This window comes from Enoplosus armatus, chromosome 19, assembly GCF_043641665.1.
Source record: "Enoplosus armatus isolate fEnoArm2 chromosome 19, fEnoArm2.hap1, whole genome shotgun sequence".
In the NCBI taxonomy this organism is placed as follows: domain Eukaryota; kingdom Metazoa; phylum Chordata; class Actinopteri; order Centrarchiformes; family Enoplosidae; genus Enoplosus; species Enoplosus armatus.
Genome location: NC_092198.1, coordinates 17355875 through 17374178, shown reverse-complemented (window position 1 = coordinate 17374178; position 18304 = coordinate 17355875). Strand labels below are relative to the sequence as shown.

Genomic DNA, 18304 nt, shown 5'->3' with positions numbered 1-18304 from the left:
TTTGCTATGGAAATATGTTAGTATCAGTGCATCTTTCAGGATAATTGGATTTGTACAGTGTGTTCATTTAATTACTGATGCCAGCTGTATTCAACAAGGTATCTCCCCTCTCAATCATGTTGCCATTGTAGGAGTCCTTAATCATGGAATGGGGTCTGTCCAAGTCTTAGTGCAGTTGGACAGAGCAGACATATTTTTTACAGCATGGTAAATATTTTATATCGAATTGATTTTCATCCAATAAGAAAGCTGCAGTGCTTCAGGCGTCTAGCTTTTGTGCAGTAAAGTGGAAAACCTGGACTTCTGCAATGGCTACTACTGCATCTGAGAAAAAAGGTGAAAAGGTTTAAATGAACCAAAAACCATCTCACCGAGCAGCTTGACACATCAATATCCTGCCGAGGCCTGGTCAACCCACGAGGCCTACCCTGTAAATGAGTTGTGTCCAGTGTTGCAGACCAGTGGACAGCAGGAATAGTTCATGAGTCCACCGTGGGGATGGTGCTGACCTTGTTGTTCCTGCTGATTCTCCGTTCAGGCCTCGGCCTGGGCAGTTTGGTCTGGATCAGCTCCTCAGGTGTGTTACCCAGCGGAGGCAGCAGCCTCTTCTTGCTGTTCCTGGTCTCTGGTAACCACTGAGGAGGCAGCTCGAAGGGTCCAAAACCAAACTGTGTGGAGTCCTCCGCTTCTGTAGGTGTAGCTGGTGCCACCTGAGATGAGGAGGCATAAGCACATGTGTGGACCGGCGAGGCCCGGGGTGCTATGATTGAAGGAGGGCAATCCTTGGTGATGACCAGCCCTCCCCCTGTCCCCTGCAGAGGGTCCTTTTTGGTGATGACCTCCCCTCTGAGGCTCCCCAGTCTCGACACACCCTTGTGGTCCTCTTTAGGCCCAGAGCAGCCTCCTGATCTTTGAGAAGGGACCTCATTCTCTACATCCTCTTCTTCTTCTTCTTCCTCAGACGGCCTGAAGATCTGCTGCTGGCCAATATTAAACATCTCCAGAAGCTGGCTCCCAGAGCGGTCAGCTGTCTCCAGTCCCACCGGCTCCCCGACCACACCCTCTGCTCCGAGAGAGGCCAGAGCCCCGGTGCTGACCACGTTGCGGCGGCTGTAACGTCTGTGAATCCTGGCCAGCAGGTCCAGCCAGCTATGACGCGCTGAGCGGTTAACAGTCAGAAACAAAAGTGGGTTGGTGAGCAGCGACACCTTGGGCAGCCAGAGGGCTGTCAGATACAGTGAGATAGGTAGCTCTTTAGTGTCTGCCAAAATGGTGCGATAAACCACCAAGGCCCCATAGGGGGCGCTGCAGGCTGAGAAAGCCAGCACTACAGCCAGCAGAGTGGCATGTAGCTCAGCCTCTCTCTGGGACACATACGGGATGGAGATGCTGTTCTGGGGAGTCCTCAGCGCCGCGATTATCACCTTCTTCTTCTGGCTGGCACTGAGCGCTCTGCGGATCAGAAGCATGAAGAGGAAGACCAGAGCGAGAGGGAGGATCACCGTGGTGACGTTGTAGATCAACACGTACACCATGTGGCCCAGGGAGCGGGCGTGGTCATCTGAGCAGGACGAGGTGACGTACACATCCGTCACATTGGTCACGGCGAACACAGGGAGGCTCACCACCGCCGCGTGGACCCAGATATAGATGACCAGATCTCGGGATCTTGCATCTGAGATCTTCCTCTCTAACGGGTACAGTACAGAGTAGTATCTAGACGCAAAAAGGGCAAACAATTTCAACATTAAAAACTTACATATAGACCAATAGAAATTTTGATATGCCACAGTCGGTCAAGCCCAGGTGTAAAATAAAATGACTGACGTTTGAATTCCATTTAGCTTCAGTTTCAGGGTCCTGGTATTGTACATGCTGGATCACTGTCATACTGTCATGACTTACCGGGACGCTTGAATAGAACAGAGCCATCATTAATGTTATTATTAACACCTGTGCTTTTCTTTCTATGACAAGTCAAAATGTCTGCTCTTAACAAAGGTCTATTGTCTGATCAGATTGTTGCCTGAATGCAGTCATGCCGATAATGCTTATGAAAGGAATCTCTCTTAAGACGATTTACATGACAAAAATAAATAAACCGAGTGGAAATTAAAAGGAAATGCACCTAAAATATCCGCATCAATAACAGAAGTTGAAGTATCCTACTCTGAAAATACATTCCCACTATTTTTAGTATGCGTATAGTTCAAGTAAGTCAAGTAAGTTAAGTAACTATGACCCTCTCATCGAAGTAGAGCTTCCATTCATGGACCCATTATATAAGCTGAAATACTGACAAAAAGTAAAGCTTTATCCTGCAGCTTCTTCACATATTTATGATTACTGTATATCATTTGTCACTGCTAGTTTGTGAGGTATTTTTCTACAAAGAATGAAACTATTTAATGAATTCTCCTGTAAAATACATTAAACAGGAAACTCTGGGAAGAAAATGGCTAAATATGATAAGATAATTTGAACGTGCTAAAAACAACCCAATTCATAATCAATCAAAAAAAAACTAAAACAAAGGTATCTCTAACAATATTGTCTTTATCGACTGAATTGGGCTTCGGAAATAATGCTATAACCCAAAAATTGACTGCAACTTAAAATCCTGTTAAAAACTAGGGAGGAAAAGGAAAAGTGTGCATATTTAACACATCATTTTATTGGAATGGGATGAAAGGATTTTCTCTCCATTTATCTGTGGTGTACTATCTTATGCAGAGGTTGAAATCATGTGGGTGTTTTTTAATGCACACCCACAAACGCATAACTAGATCTCCTCATATCTGTGTCGCAGATAATAGTATGTAGATTGTCTCTCATCCTATTGTTGTCCCTTATAATAATAAGCAAAACAAATCGTATGAAGGACTTATTTCCCAGGATTTCCTCTTCATCACCACGTGCTAGTCTATGAGTGTGTGTACCTGAGGCTATAACTGCTGCAGCCTCAGCCTGCCCGTATATACACAGCCTCCATGGTTGCCCTCCTTCAGAATAAATAATTCATTGGTTTGATAGCATTCTGACTGTATTAGTTGCTATGGAGGCAATATAATCTTTGTTGCAGTGAAACCAGGGCTGAGATGAGGCTCCAAGAAATACGGGATCTGACTGCAATCACCATAAAAAATAAATAAAACCTACACTTGTACTCAGTGTGGTTGCTGATTTGATGAATTCCTGTACGGTTTTTACAATTTGGAGAATAAGGCTAATTCTAGTATAGCAATGTCAGTCATCTTTTGTGAAGCTGTATTTATTGCAGTGGTCCAATATTATTATTATTTTTTTTATTTTTTTTGCATTGACATAACATTTAGTGTCTGATACATTTTGAGGAAACTGCAGGATCTTCTTGCATGCCGACATTATGAATTAAATATCCAGAATGAGGTGCTCTTAAGTTGTGCAGCAGACAAACAATAGGAATTTCATTGATGCTAACTTACGTTTTATGCTAGGATAGGGATAGTGCTAGCTTTGAGTAGGGTTAGTGTTATCACTGCTATTAACTGTCAGAGCTGGCAAATGTCTATTAAAATGTGGAAAAGATTTTTGGACATTTACCTCTAAACAGTAATTGTACTGTTTTAAAGAAAGTTGCTTTACTTCTAAATACTGAAAATGAAAATATATACACTATATATTCACTGTGTGTCACTATCCACAGTATAGACAATGGTACAAATAGAGCTAGCATGATAACTGACAGCTAGCAAGCTTGCTGGCTTGGAGAGCTTTTCTTTCACTTCAACAACTCTTTATTTATTTAAATGTATTTATTTATTTTCAATTTAGGATGACAAAATGGCAGGGGGAGTAGACGTACAGAGAAAATAGAAAGAAGCTAAGAGAGCTTTTGTGACAGACTAGTGCTAGCATGTTCCAGGTTGGCTAGCTTGTTCGCAGTTAGCTCATAGCTATAGTGGTTAGCCAGCTAGCCCTGCCAGTAGTGTCACCAAGCTCCTAAAACCAATTATTTGCCAACTTAACAGAGTGCTTGATTTATTATTCATAATGGGGGGAAATATTTACATATAATATATGTATTTTATAGACTGGTGGATATTGGTATTGTTCTTACTAGTAGCAGAAGCAGAAGCAGACATGGCAGTAAGTAGCAGCAGGCAGGGCCGTATAGCTACCATTAAGGCCATCATGGTCATGTCCTCAGTAATATTTCTGTGAATTTGGTGGTTATAATTACATAAGAAGGAGTTTACATTTATACATGTATTTGTAGTAATATAAAAACCTCAGTAAGGGCATGATCAGCATTACTTTTAAACAGTGTGTGTGACCATATGTGGGCAGCAGCCAATAGCAGCCATCTCAGGCTGCTGTTACCTGCAGCTTTTAGCACTGCAGGGAGGCTGCTCAGCGTGGCGTAAACATGCTCCATCGACCGCGGCCCCCCAACTCCTCTCGTCCACACCACAGGGTGTAGATGGAGATTGAAAAAGACTTTCTCCCCTGAAAAAAAAAACAATCTTCCAGAGTTTAGCCCCAGTTTGATGTTGCTCCTCTTGTGCAGTGTGACTTCTTTGTACTTCCAAGTCAGGAAGAGAATTACTCCCGCTGACTCGGCCAAGCAACGCATTGATAAAGTGATCAGAGATTTGATTTAAACCATCTACTTCTTTAAAGTGGTATTTTGAGATCCCCTGAAGGGACTGGGAGGTACCCTTTTTCAAAGCACATATTTCAAAGTCAGTGGTTCTGGTTGCAGAGCTGAAGTGAAAACAAAACATCACTCTCGTCCTACTCAGTCTCAGGGATAGAGTGCTCTTTTTGCTTTTGTAAGCTTTTGTTTAATTTCAATTGCAAGCCACAATTATATATCACTAAAAATGTATTATCTCTTTCTACTTTAACTATGTGTATAAATCGGTGAGTATTTTGTGTCAAACATGTTTCCTGAACTGACCTGTCGAGTGCGATGGCACTGAAGCTGAGCACAGTGACCGAGCAGAAGAGCTTGTGGAGGAACTTGATGGCTTTGCAGAGCAGCAGAGTGTGAAGCCACCAGCAGCAGCGAGGGCTGGCTCCGAGAGCCACGTCGAAGGGGACGCACACCAGGCCGGCGCAGATGCCCGAGCATGCCAGGTTCTTGATGAATCGGTTGGTCACGGATTTAAAGACACTTGTGCAGCAGGTGCACCACAACACGGTGGCATTTCCTGTGAGGAAAGAGGTGCAGAGATTTAGAATAAGATCAAAAACACAATTTGTTTTCTGACATCCAAACCTTAGGAGAAAAACATCTTTTGTGTTTGACCAGTTTATTTTATTTTACCTATTTACATGACTTTTAACATGCCATAAACTCAAAAGCTTCATATGTAATGGACAGGGTAACCTGGAACCATGGCACATAACTAAAGAGATTTCAGTTTCGACCGCTGTTTGCCCTCTGCTTATTTTGAGGCTTTCCAAGGGTAAGGAAACACTGACTTGTGTATATATATATATGTGTGTGTGTGTTAATATGTTAATATGTATATATATGTGTGTTAATATGTATATTTAATAGATTTTTCACTCATAACGAACCGTGTAAAGAAATATTGATTGTTGTCGCCTGTCCAACTGAATGTAACTAAAGGAAAAAACCCTTGTTTTCAAAGTTGGAGGAAACCACTCAGAACACTGGTGTGAATGCATCCTTTAACAACTCAAATATTTATAAGGTTGAGTCCTCGGATCTTTCTTTTGTAGTTTTCCTTCCTCTAATTTCCTCCCACTGGCCAGACAGAAAATAGTTGGGTTGCCTGGAGACTCTAAATTGCACATTGGTAGGCAAGAAGGGTGACTATCTGTCTAATTTATAGGAGTTAGCACAGATGGATGGAGGATTTATACACCATGTCTTCCTGACTTCCATCCAGCACAGAGACTGTGATTGAATAAATGAAGGAATAAAAGGATTGCATGGACCAAGCAGTAAGAAGCAATGCTTTAACCATATAATATACATAATAACGCTTTGGTTCCAAGCTCCTCATTTGCACCATAACTGAATGTACCTATGAACTGGTGCCTTTAGCCATTATATTTTAAGGGTAAAACTAGCCAACTAATTTACTTTTTTGTGCCACATAGCAAGGCAAGTCAACCAAGATAATGGATGTTCAGTGTGGTTTTACATTCAAACTCAATAGTAATCAATAACACAAAAATCCTACATTTAGGAATTATCATTTGCAGGTGCAAACTTTGCTTAGTCTGCGAACTGTAATCAGCATCTTCTTGCTGCAGGAAACGCAACAATCTTTGCACACAAGTGATCAATATAATTTCTGTCCTTAACTATAAATAACTGCAGACAGAAATTCTATGCAAATTCATTCTTTGCAGGATGAAAAAAATCTTTTTAATCTAAACTGAGCTATCAGGCAAAAACTGTGGCATTTTTAATGTTAAGATCCCGGCATAATTTGGAGCTATTAGACAGTAATGATACTTAATTAGCTTTAAAAAGGTGAACTTTACACTCCTCGTGGCGCACTGACTAATGTCAGGTCACACACGTGTGATACCAGCCTCTCCAAATATAATTATCCACAGAGTGTTAGCTGTGCTCTCATTGTCAGAAACAGAGCAAGATGTTCTCTGGTGAGGAACCTAAGGCCACAGTCAGTCTTTGAAACAAACACTTAAAGATATAAATGGTCCTGCACTATGAAAGCAAGGTTGGATTTAAAAATCAATTATTGTGGATTAGGTGGTTGAAATTTGGCCTGAGAGGTTTTAGATGGAGCTGGAAGACACTGTTTTTAGGGGAACATTGTGTGCTTTAACTGTGCAGGATTTCAGTAACACACTGTGTTACAGAGCAGCACACAGGAGTAGTATTTCGGGGAAACCCTAATGTAGCGGTAATTAATGATTGGCCTCTGCCTCTGCATTCTGCGAAGCTGACTCACATGGGATAATGAAATTAGCACAAATACTGATTGTTTAGAATGCAGCATCACATAAAACAGGATGTTTACAGCAAATATATATGAGATTTCTACATTTACAGATATTGATATTGTAACTTCGGTTTATTGTAACTAATGATTAAGGCGATGATAAGCTGAGGTCTCAGCCAACACCTTTTCAAGAGAAGGAGAGGAATAGGAACAATGAGAGGTAAAGGGATGAGGAGAAGGCAACACACCCTCCAAACTCCAAACAAAAAGACAAAATAGGTCCTTTGTTACTGCCTGACAAAACAACCCATTAGTGTTTAAATATAAAAATAATAAAGGTGATTAATATTTTGAGCTTGCGAAATGATGATGATGATAATTTCACACCCTGCAGTTGTATATCACCTTTTGTGTGTATGTGAAAGAAAATTGCATGCATGTATCTGACTGCGTGAATGCGTAATAAAGTTTTGCAGTTGTAGAAATATTTTGTGCACACAGACACCATTTGCACATGTGTAGAAATGTTTTGCAGAGGTGGAAATATTTTGTGTGCGTGTAATTAAGATGTGTGCAGGAATACTTTCACAAAGTCTGAGAGACGGACACACGCATTTCCTATCTGTGAATGCGAGTTACAAGCTGCAAGCTGCGAGTTACGTGCACGAATTTTGTCCCTGTTTTTACGCCGAGCTGACTAGCCAATCAGCACGTTGCCAACTGACTAGCCAATGGGTCTCAGCGTCCGACTCAACTTACGCCTGATTGGCTGGCGGGGGCCCGCTTGTCTCGCCTATTGTCACACCTGCGTTCAAGGATTACATCCAGTCATGGCCGCGCACAGATGCCGGTGAGTTTCGTAAATGCACATTTGGCATTGGTTATGCAGTCTGCCCATGTTTCATAAACACTTGCAGATGCAGCCACAGCACAGACTGAAATAAAAAACAAAGTCAGATTGTAGAAGTTCGACTGTCACTGTTACCCTCGGCCCAGGTAAATGCACACTGTGTTTCAGGATGCACAAAACCTTTTCACTCATACACAAAATATTTCTGCAGCTGCAAAACTTAATTACACATTCACACATTCAGATAAGTGCATGCAATTGTTTTTCACATACACGCAAAAGGTGATGCACGACAAGTGACGTATGTGGGATCACAGTTCCAACACGGTATCTAACATTGGAAAAACATGTTCTGTTATGCACATTTTAAAAAAAACTTACCACCTAAACAAACGGACAGAACTAAAAAGGGAGGGTGTTAATCTATTTCAAATCCTAATTAACAGGTAACTGTGTAAGTGGCTTTTAAGAACATCTCTAAAAATAAAGGTTTGTTTGTGTAGCAGTTTTTACAGGGCTTCACATAGCTAACTAACTAATAAAATATGTCCTTGTAAGTGTCTTCATGCAGACGACATTGGGAATGTTTTTATAGTATAGAGCTTGCATTGTCTGTAAAACTGCTTTGTCCTTTTGTGCCTGAAATACTCACCTGGCACTTGAGGAACACCTTGGCAACCACACGATTTGGTAACCAGTCAGATTTCCACATAGTCCACATATTGTAATTCCTCACAGACATGATTATAAATCGGTAATATTAGCTGCCACCACGCACACTGTGGCACATTAATCAGATTTACAGTCAAACTCTGATCTACTTTCCTCCTGCTTCCAATTGTTATGCTAAGCTAAGCTAATGACATGCTTGCTCCAGCTTCATATTCATCATACAGATATGAGAGTGGTATCGACCTTATCATCTAACTCTCGGAAAAGAAAGTGAATAAGTTAATATATTTCAAACATTCAGTTTCAGAGAGTTACAGAAGAAACCGAACATAGAAGACTCAACCTTTTAAACGTCACTGATCATTACAAAGTCTGAACTTTGTTCAAACACACAAAACTTTGTTTTACATTCTCGCGGAGATCCCAAAGATTTCAAAGATACCAAATATGTGAGAAAAGTACGTATGAAGCACTCATTTCTAACCTAAAACGTCTTTTTCATGTCCATGCATCATGTAAGAAACATGAACTGATTCATGTATCATACATTACTTGATCTGTAGCCATATTAGCGGATGTGAACAGATTTCCATGGAGATGGAAATGAATTGTGCTTAAAAGTGCTGTCTGAATATCAAAAAAAGATGAATCCTGGCTTTTATCATAGCAGAAAAACCTTTTTGATGTTGTAAAAAGTGGCTTGAGAGACAGGCCTCTGGACCATCACCACTTTTATTATTCATTGTTTTATTCTCTGGGTTATTTGTGTATTCATAGTCAGGTCGAGAGTTGCCTGCTGATGAAATTGCTTTGCTTTATTTATTTTTTTGCTGTTTGGGTGAAATGAAATGACTGCAGTCTCCAATCAGCCTTTTGAACGAGTGTTCGAATGATGACTGTTCCTAAAACCGATTCAGATATTTAATCTTTGAAGCTTTTTATTAATGCTAGCACACCGTTTTATTTCCAACATGTCTCATCAGTTTTATCACTATTATTATTGATTTTATCTTGTATTATCGTTGGGTTGCCTCAATGCAGTCCCGATGTGAAGCACTTTGTAACTTTGTTTTGAGTGCTGTATGAATAATGTTTATTATTATGATCATTATTATTATTTAAGACAGCAGCCTTTTAAAAGAGTAATGTGCTGGACTTCTAATTTATTGTACATGTTTGGGTTCATACAAATGAGGTTGTTTGAAAAGGAAAATAGATGTATTATCTGCTTTCTAAGCCATGCTGCCAAAAGGCAATTTTTTGCAGCCCTTCATGTCATGCTTCCTTGACCCTGCCACATTGCACTGCACAGCAGGAGGTGGTACTGAGTCCGAGCAATAGTAATTTGGTCATTTCGGTGTCAGTTTCACAGTATGTCATCATCTCATCAAGTCCATACTTTTCCAAACAGCACTAACAATCACGGCTGAGCGTTCTTTGTGCAGTGAGGAGACGGATGTTGGATGTTACAGCCACATTTGTGACAAATAACACATTCTTTTTAGGCAGGAGGATCATGTTTCTGGCTGCCGATAAGATGGAGGGGATGTCAAAGCCAGGACTGATGTGCTGGTGCGGCCCATCAATTCACACAGCTCCTTCCTCACTTCCATCAGCAGCAGCAGCAGCAGCAGCAGCAGCCTTGTGCTTCTACTGGCACAAGCAGGAATATTTGTCACACAGCCAATACAGCCTGAAAGAAGCTCAGAATGTGTACGATAAGTTATTGCTACTTATATTGGCCAATTTCAAATATGTAGCTAACACCTGTTTACCACCACAGCCCGTACAAACATGTCAGCGTCTCCTTGGGGTGCCAGCCGAAACATTCATGTTAATGTGAGAAGGCACCAAACGCACATCATAAGTTTTCCTTAAGTCCACGTTTGCTTCTATATTCAAGTTAACTTCAAACTAACATATGGACGCAAAACAACACACACACACACACACACACACACACACACACACACACACAGACAGCTTACAGACACACAACTCAAAACAAGATGGCATGTCCTGGGGCTTGGTCTCCTCTTGTGAATGTCATACAGGAACATATTCTATTTCTTAGTGCATCAGCTGCTGTGCTACAGGAACAAGGCTGCAGACAGGAACGTTTCAAAATGACTAAATAACTGGTGCATTTCAAATGAACAGAAGGAAGTGGAGTTCCCTTATGATGAAAATGTGGAGGATGTGCACAGTGAGTCTGACCCAGCACAGTCTGAGCCATGCAGCCATTATAAAAGGGAGTGTTCCCAGCTTTCGTGGGCAAAGTTGGGTAAAAAGGACAACACCCTGCGCTGCATCGTCCCATAGGTAAAATACTTAGGTCCCACTCTGTCACGTGCAGCAAAGTCTGAATATTTTGGGGATGACCGGCACTGACATGGAAAGAGTTTGGAGAGTTTAAGTGGCTGTTGGGTGGTGTTTCATGGTAACATTAACATTGGTTAGTAAAACTACATGGCTAAAAGAGATTCATTGTTTGCAGTTTGCTCTGTTTGAATGGGGAATGTCAGCAAATCTTTTTTCTTTTTATCGCTGGCTTTATTTTCACATGGTTTTATTCTTTAGAATTTGGTTGCTTTTGCCATGTAAAATAGTCATTTATGTATAGTACGTGTTTTAGATGTAAGACCTACAGGAATTGGGTTATTAAGATGAAAAATATGACAGACATTTTTATACAATTCAATCCTAGGTCTATTATGACAGAGACCATCTTTTTCTGCTTCCTGTTCACCAGAAGTCTTCTAGGCATTGATGATTAGGCTACTTTTGTAAGACTTGTTGCAAATGTCCTCAAATATTTTAATTATTCTGGCATAAAGGGTGTCCCCATGGGAAGCTTCCCTTGTCCCAGATTTAGGAATCAAAGTGTTTAGGCTCATGGAAAACAGTGGATGTCATAATCAAGCAGTTCCATAAAGGAAAATGCCATGTTTTCATGCTTTGCCCCGTCTGCATGTGTGTGTTTTGGGGGCCTTTCTTGCACAAGACGCGCATTATGTTTATTTGCATGAGGCGACTTACCGATCAGCGAACTTATGAGAATGAAAACCTGAATGGTGGTGGTGAAGTCCCGGTAGGCTTGCTCTCGGATGAGCCGCTGCTGCTCCTCCAGCCCGGTCCCCTCGGCGGGCGGGCTGCTGTCCCACCGGGTTGGCGGACTCGAAGCGTTCAGGAGATCCAGCCTGAGGTGGGCTGCTGTGAAATTGGCTGCGCCGTCCACGACCGCCGCAGCCCGGCTCCCACTATCCATGTCGGTCCCCCCCCCCACCTCCCCCCGCCCCCGCGATTCTGACGGTTTTCAAGAAGGCTGGCGGGGTGTCAGCGGCCAGCACCGGAGAGGCATTTTCTGAAGTGCTTGTGGGGGTGATGCTGATGCCTTTCAAAGAGGAGAAGGGGGAAAAAGAAAAATCTACCAAACACAGCTGATATGCAGAGATGTCAATGAAGATGTGAGGCGGACACAGGTAGGCAATGCCTGCTGCTGCCGGCAACGAGGTGATCTTTTGTTGGAAAAGATGTCCTTTAAATGAGGAAAAAACATGGTGTAACAATAATTCATCAAAGCACGGGGAAGTGACAAGCCTTATGTCCCATAATATCCTCACGCGGATGCATGGCAGAAATCAGTCAGGGCCACTGAGATCCGTGCGCAGTCAGGTCGGCTGGCCGCTTTGCTCTCTGGCACCCAGTGCACCTAAAACCACACCGGGATGCGAAGTGTCCATTCCGGGAATGCAGCTTGCAGCACCGAGAACACACTACCATCACCTCTCGCCGCCCAGGAAAACAAACAAACAAACAAAAACACTGGCTGTCAGACTGATGCTTCCGCTGCCAGTCGCACTGTCAGAGGCTGTTCATTGGCAGACTGACTGGTGTGGGGAGCCTGCAGCTGAATATCTCACGGCGCGCAAGGTGCAAGACTGGAGAGGAGAGCCCCTCCTCTTCTTACAGCGCCGAGAAACTCCACTGAATCTTCTGAATGACAAGCAGGAGAGGAAGGGGAGTGTGGCCAAATCACACGCTGATCAGGGAGGCTGTTGGTATGTAAAGACGGTCATCACCCAAACAGACAAAAATCTGCTATGCTTTCAGAAAACACCCAGAGGCCCAGTTAAACCATACACAGGTCTAAATGATCCGATAATGAGGCACACTATGAACATGGTGTTCAGATGTACACAGGTAACCTGTCTTACCCTCAACAACAACCCTGCTGTTGTCTCCCTCAGTCTGCTCTCTCGCAGGAGCTCGTGACATTCCTCTTTGGTTTGCTGAAAATACCAAAAATGGGAGAGGACGTGCCTCAGTGAAAAGTTAGTTTTAATGAATAACAGTGAATCCCCCGTAGTCTCCTTTGTGTGAGCCAGTGAGGGATCCCCCGAGATGTTCATATACTACAGAGAAACAGCTCAAGATGAATGCATAAAGGAATAAGAATGAAATAATGACTTATTCCAAAGATGTATTATTTTCAAATGTGAACATTTCAATGGAAACACTGTAAAACAAACCTCTCCAGACTAGAATTAGTACATTCCTTCTTAATTAAGAATGAAGCAGAGATTCAACATCTTAACTTCTGTTTGATAATAACTCTTATTGTAGAGCAAAATACATTCCCTGTATTACCCCTGTAAGTCAAGCATCCACATGTGTTAAATCAGCACAGAACAGACACGTCTGACATTTGACTTTGGCTAAGAGGATTGACTCAACAAATGACATCTTTTCCTTCATCGTGTGATTTAGAAAGAAGTCATGCATGACTGTCTTCATAGATGGACGTGGTGGGAGAGACGTCTCAGTCTTTAGTCTCCTACTTCAGAATCAGACTCCCTTTCTTTCACGCAGGCCACATTGTAAATGAAATCCCGGAGAGAAAAGCTTACATCATCAGAGTAAATTCACTTTGAAACAGACATCAGCCCTTCATGTAAAAACTCCCAAGGTTTTGAACTTTAACATGGGAATAAAACCGCAACAGTGGGGTGACCGTTATTTAAAAAAATGTTCTCCTCCCAATCTGCTCCACATTAGGTCGTATGTCACAAAACATACCTCACATTATGTGCAAGACACATCAAAGATAAATGTAGGAAGGCCGAGCTGCCACTAGATGCCAACATTTGCGCAAATTGTACTTCACATTCATGGAGTTTATTCTGGGAGACGAATGATTGTCACTGTTGTATTTAACTGAGGAGGCATTATAATTACAGGCCGACATATATTATATATCAATATATATATATCATGTATGCAGAATCACCTGTAAAACAATCATATTAATGTTCAATGCAATGAACAGTCCTCCACTGTTGTGCTCAACATGAGATAACTCGCTTTTATTTGACTTTAATTTCAGTTTTCTTGGAATTTAAACAGTAACACAATATGATAATATCACAATATGATACCACTCAAAGTCAACAAAATAATATTATTATTCAGCCCTTTTGCAACCATAAACAAAATAATTAAACTTTTATCACCAACACTGAGAATTCAGAATGAAAACACTGCATTTGACACAGAGGAAGGAGTGTCCATTTCCAGCCACACATCATGTTACTCATTTGAAGACATTTCTTTTGGCCCCTGATATATGTCGTCACAGCAGACATTTTGTCATGTCATTGTAGGAAAAGCACAGCTGTAATTAATTACAGTAATGACGGCTGCATTCCATTTAGATGCGCCAGTTCCAGAGTCGTGGCATTGTGCATGCTCGCTCACTGCCTTACCTTAATGGAATACCTAAATGGAGCAGTGGCATCATTAACGGTATTAGCTAAAAAGAATTATATCTGAATATATACGTTTGTGTCATGTGAACATTAAAGCTTATAAGGAAGAAAAGCCAGTTGGAACCATGCTGAGTTTGTTTCAGGTCCAGAAAAGTCATTAAATCAAAACTCCAAAATACTACACTGACAATTTAAGTCATTAGAAACCAAAGGCAAGGCAAACCATTGCTGAGGACAGCCATTCTGGGATGCTTGATACACTTGATGCAGCATTGCTTGCTAACAAGTGCTCTTGTTGTCCAAGTGGCTCTTGAAGAACTCCTGGACTCTTTCCCACAGGTCCAGCTGAGCCTCAGAGTGGGCTTTTGGCTCCCCACCAAACACCACAGGACGCCCTACTGCTGCATGAAACCCAGACGGACAATAAGGCATGTGAGGGACTTCCAAAAAGTGTCCCGCTTTGGGGTATGTTACCACCTTAAAGGACTCTTTGCCGTGATTTCTCAGCGTTGCAGCAGCCTGCTTGGCATATAAAGCACTGTTCCAGTTGTGATCATCTTCAGAAACAGCGAACAGGAACTGGCAGCTGGCACGTTCAACTGGAAACAATGACGCCCTGTTCTTTTCCAAGGAAGGGTCCGGTAAGACATCGCGTATATCTACGAGCCCAGAGTCTGTGAATTTAACATTCTTGATGACAGGGGGAAGCGGAGGTATAACAATGTCTTTGTAGTGTAAGGGAATCACTGTATTTGCAATGCAGGCGTTAATACAGACGGTCGCTGAGATCCCAGAGAGGAAAGATGACATCGACAAAGCCAAACCGCCACTGTGAGAGATCGATATGATGCCAATCCCAGGACCTTTAACCTGCATATAGAAGTGTTATAATAATAATCCTGTTTAAAACATTGTTTTTCTATAAATGGTACAAATGAATGAATCTACAAAAAGATTGGATGGGATATATACAGTTCTATACATGCCTCCATGCCCCAATTCTAACCAAAAGCAGGGCTTAAACATGCTGATTATTATCTCAATTAATCAATTCATCATTTCATCTAAAAAATCTAAAGCCCAAAGTGACATCTTCAAATTTCTTGCTTTGCCTGACAAACCTAAAGATATTGCCATCAGTAATCAGAATAGTTGCAGATCAATTACCTGTCTATTCACTAATAGATTAACAAATCGTTTCAGCTCTAGAATGATCTTAAATATGCATAATTTGAAAAGAAGGACCTTCTTCTTTTTTTCTGTCACAGACATAGAAAGTAGCCAGTAGATGGCAACATTAACAAGACCCTATATCGCTGTACATTCTCACTTTATAGTCAGTGGACAGTTTTCACAATATTCACAATAAGTACAAAAGCAAAGTAAATACTACACAGGAGGAGATTCTAATATTATAAATATGATTATCTTTACTGATTTATTCTTCAATACTCACCTCTGGGTGTCTCCTCAGATATGTTACAGCCTCTTCAAAGTACTCCAAATCCAACTTCTCAGGGTTTTTGGGTAAATCCTGATAACCATAATAGGCCAGTGCCAGAACAGCATAACCTTTATTTGCCAGGAGGCTGGATCTGGGCTCAGTAAGTCTTCCACCAAATGTGTACAGATCTACTATTCCTGGGAATGGACCCTTTCCTGGAGAAAACAAGAAAATAAAAAGGGAGAGGGTACGTTCACTCACTTTCTATATATCTCTCTCAGCTCTCATCAATTGACCCATAGTACACAACTAACCTGGTGGTACAAAGAGTACTCCTCGTATTCTTCCCTCTTGCACAGGTATTCTCTTCATCCCCTCTGTCATGTATCCTCTCTCGTTGGTTTCAGAGGTTAAGAGCTCACCAGTGTCTCCACTCAGTGCTTCTATCTCCACCAGTGATGGGCTGAGCACATTCTTCTTCAGGAGTTTACTGTGTGGAGTCTCTGGTGCCATGGCCCAAAACAAACCCATCGGCTCCACCCCGGTGTAACTTCCTCCCAGAGAGGGTGCGCGGCAGACATCAACCTCGCCAGTTTCATCTGCCTTGTACAAGGCAGAAGCCTTGAAAGTCACTCCTCTGTCATCAACTAGTTTGGACCTCAGTTCAACTGGTTTGTGAGGAGCTAGTCCCTCTACTTTTACCTGCACCAGTTTATCGAAGAGACAACGAACGCTGGGGAGGATTTTCAGGCGGATCTGTGAGTAAGCCATTTCAGCTCTTCAAGATGGGAACAGTGACTCACTGTCAAGGACTGAATGTCCTTTCCCTTTACTTAGGCCTTTCTTTTAGTACAGCTACGCTGTCAAGGCAATCAAGAATTAAATGAATAGTCATAGTTTTCACAAAAATAAAATCATCTATGTGCATCAGCTCTATCAAATGTCATCTTATTCATTAAAAACATTCACCAAACAGTATCAAAATAGTATTACTGAGAAACTTTGCTTACTTTGATTATCTTCAATAATCTAATTTGAATATTTGGACAATTATTTGATGGTGCACAATGACATTCTGTATGTATGTACTTTATTGTTTTATTTATACCAGGGGTCCTTAAATGTATATTTAAAGTGTCTGGCATTTGGCAGGCATTTTACACTTCATTGTTTCACATGTTGAAAGAGTGCCTTGAACCGAGTCAAGTCCCGAACATGTTGTATTCTTTATAGAATAGATGAAGGCACTGACAGGGTTTGTTTACAAGGCCAAAAGTCAACTTAAAGAAGACACTTATCAACTTTCACCCAAAGAATTTGAACTCCATGAAAGAAAGTCACATGAGCAGCACATAGGTGTTCAATCTGTTAGTCTGCCCACTGCGCAATACTGAGTGTCTTCAGCTGATGGACAGAGGGCATTCAGGGACACAGTAATGTCTAACTGGGTGAAAGGTCAAGTAACACAGCTCACTATTCTCCTGATGAAAAATGAACCAGCAACGACTATTTAGCGACCAAAACATGAAAGCTAACGTCACGTCAATTATGGATGAATTCCTCCTGTAGATATAGCTAGCTTAACTAGCCAACTAGCTAGTTAGCAAGAGAGTAACTTTGAGAGGTTTAGCTTGATTGTCCTTTTTGTTTTTGTTTACCGCCGTTGTTTTGAACAAACTGACTCATTTGAGTCGTACTATAAGAGCATATCAAAATATTATCTCGCACCAGCCGTCAAAAAAAGACTGAAAAGTGTACCGGTAACTTACAAACACTGATGTCAACAAAGGAAAGTAACAGGACCACCTTGGAAGCAGCCGGCACCCAGTAGGAAGCAACTGGGCGCAACCAAAGTTTGTCAAAGAAGGGGGAAGCCGCTTTTGAGTCAGCTGCCTCCGGTGTTTGTGTGTTTATTGTGCGCGCTTTGTGTACTCCATGTGTGTCAACATAATAATTTAAAATATATCTATTAACATTGAAATCCAAGGAGAAATGTATGACAGTTCGACAAGGAAAGCAAGGGGTTATACTCCCTGTGGGATGTAGCTGTCCATATAGTTGACTGTTGTTGTTGTTGGCGCCAGTGAGAGCTTAAGTTAGCAACCTTCAAATATGAGAAGATTTATTTGAGGAAAATTTGATTTATTATGTTGATCATGAATGGTATTATTTACCAACTAATATGATCGACTCAGGAACCTATAGATGTATGTAGGAAGGTGCAGCAGCCACTAGATGTCAGCTTTGGCACAGACATTTGGGAAAACTTAAAAGGTTAAGACTCTCTTCCTGTACAAGAGAAACATTTAATTTTGATTTCCTAACAGTATTTAGTATTTGGAGTCTACCACAGTGTTATGCTTGTGAACACACTAAGACGAGAACAGTACATGACAGGAAAGTCATTTACACCACATGTTCCCCCTACGGAATAGATGATCTGATTAGATGTTGGACCACCTTGCTGAATATATTTTCACATTAATGAGCAGAATTATAGGACACTGGGCTCAGCTGCCACTTGTTTATCTCCAGAGTTGGCCAGTGTATCTTTTCAGAGGTTCTTTACAGGACTTAATGACGTGTCAGGGGGGTTATCAGGAGTTTTATCCTATTAATCATTGGTTAGTCAGTTCCA

General features: G+C 41.5%; 2 protein-coding genes across 2 annotated transcripts; both read right to left on the bottom strand.

The window, feature by feature from the left end:
• Positions 1-479: 479 nt before the first annotated feature.
• Positions 480-11722, bottom strand: gpr176 (G protein-coupled receptor 176). Its single transcript, XM_070926272.1, has 3 exons — positions 11494-11722; positions 4943-5195; positions 480-1716 (listed from the first exon to the last, which is right to left on the bottom strand). Exons 1-3 carry the CDS (start codon positions 11720-11722, stop codon positions 480-482), a joined length of 1719 nt encoding a protein of 572 aa, XP_070782373.1.
• Positions 11723-13811: 2089 nt separating this feature from the next.
• On the bottom strand, positions 13812-17505 carry acot20 (acyl-CoA thioesterase 20). The gene is made up of 4 exons (XM_070925739.1): positions 17436-17505; positions 15981-16526; positions 15679-15881; positions 13812-15092 (listed from the first exon to the last, which is right to left on the bottom strand). Exons 2-4 carry the CDS (start codon positions 16435-16437, stop codon positions 14502-14504), a joined length of 1251 nt encoding a protein of 416 aa, XP_070781840.1. The 5' UTR covers positions 16438-16526; positions 17436-17505; the 3' UTR covers positions 13812-14501.
• Positions 17506-18304: the final 799 nt, after the last annotated feature.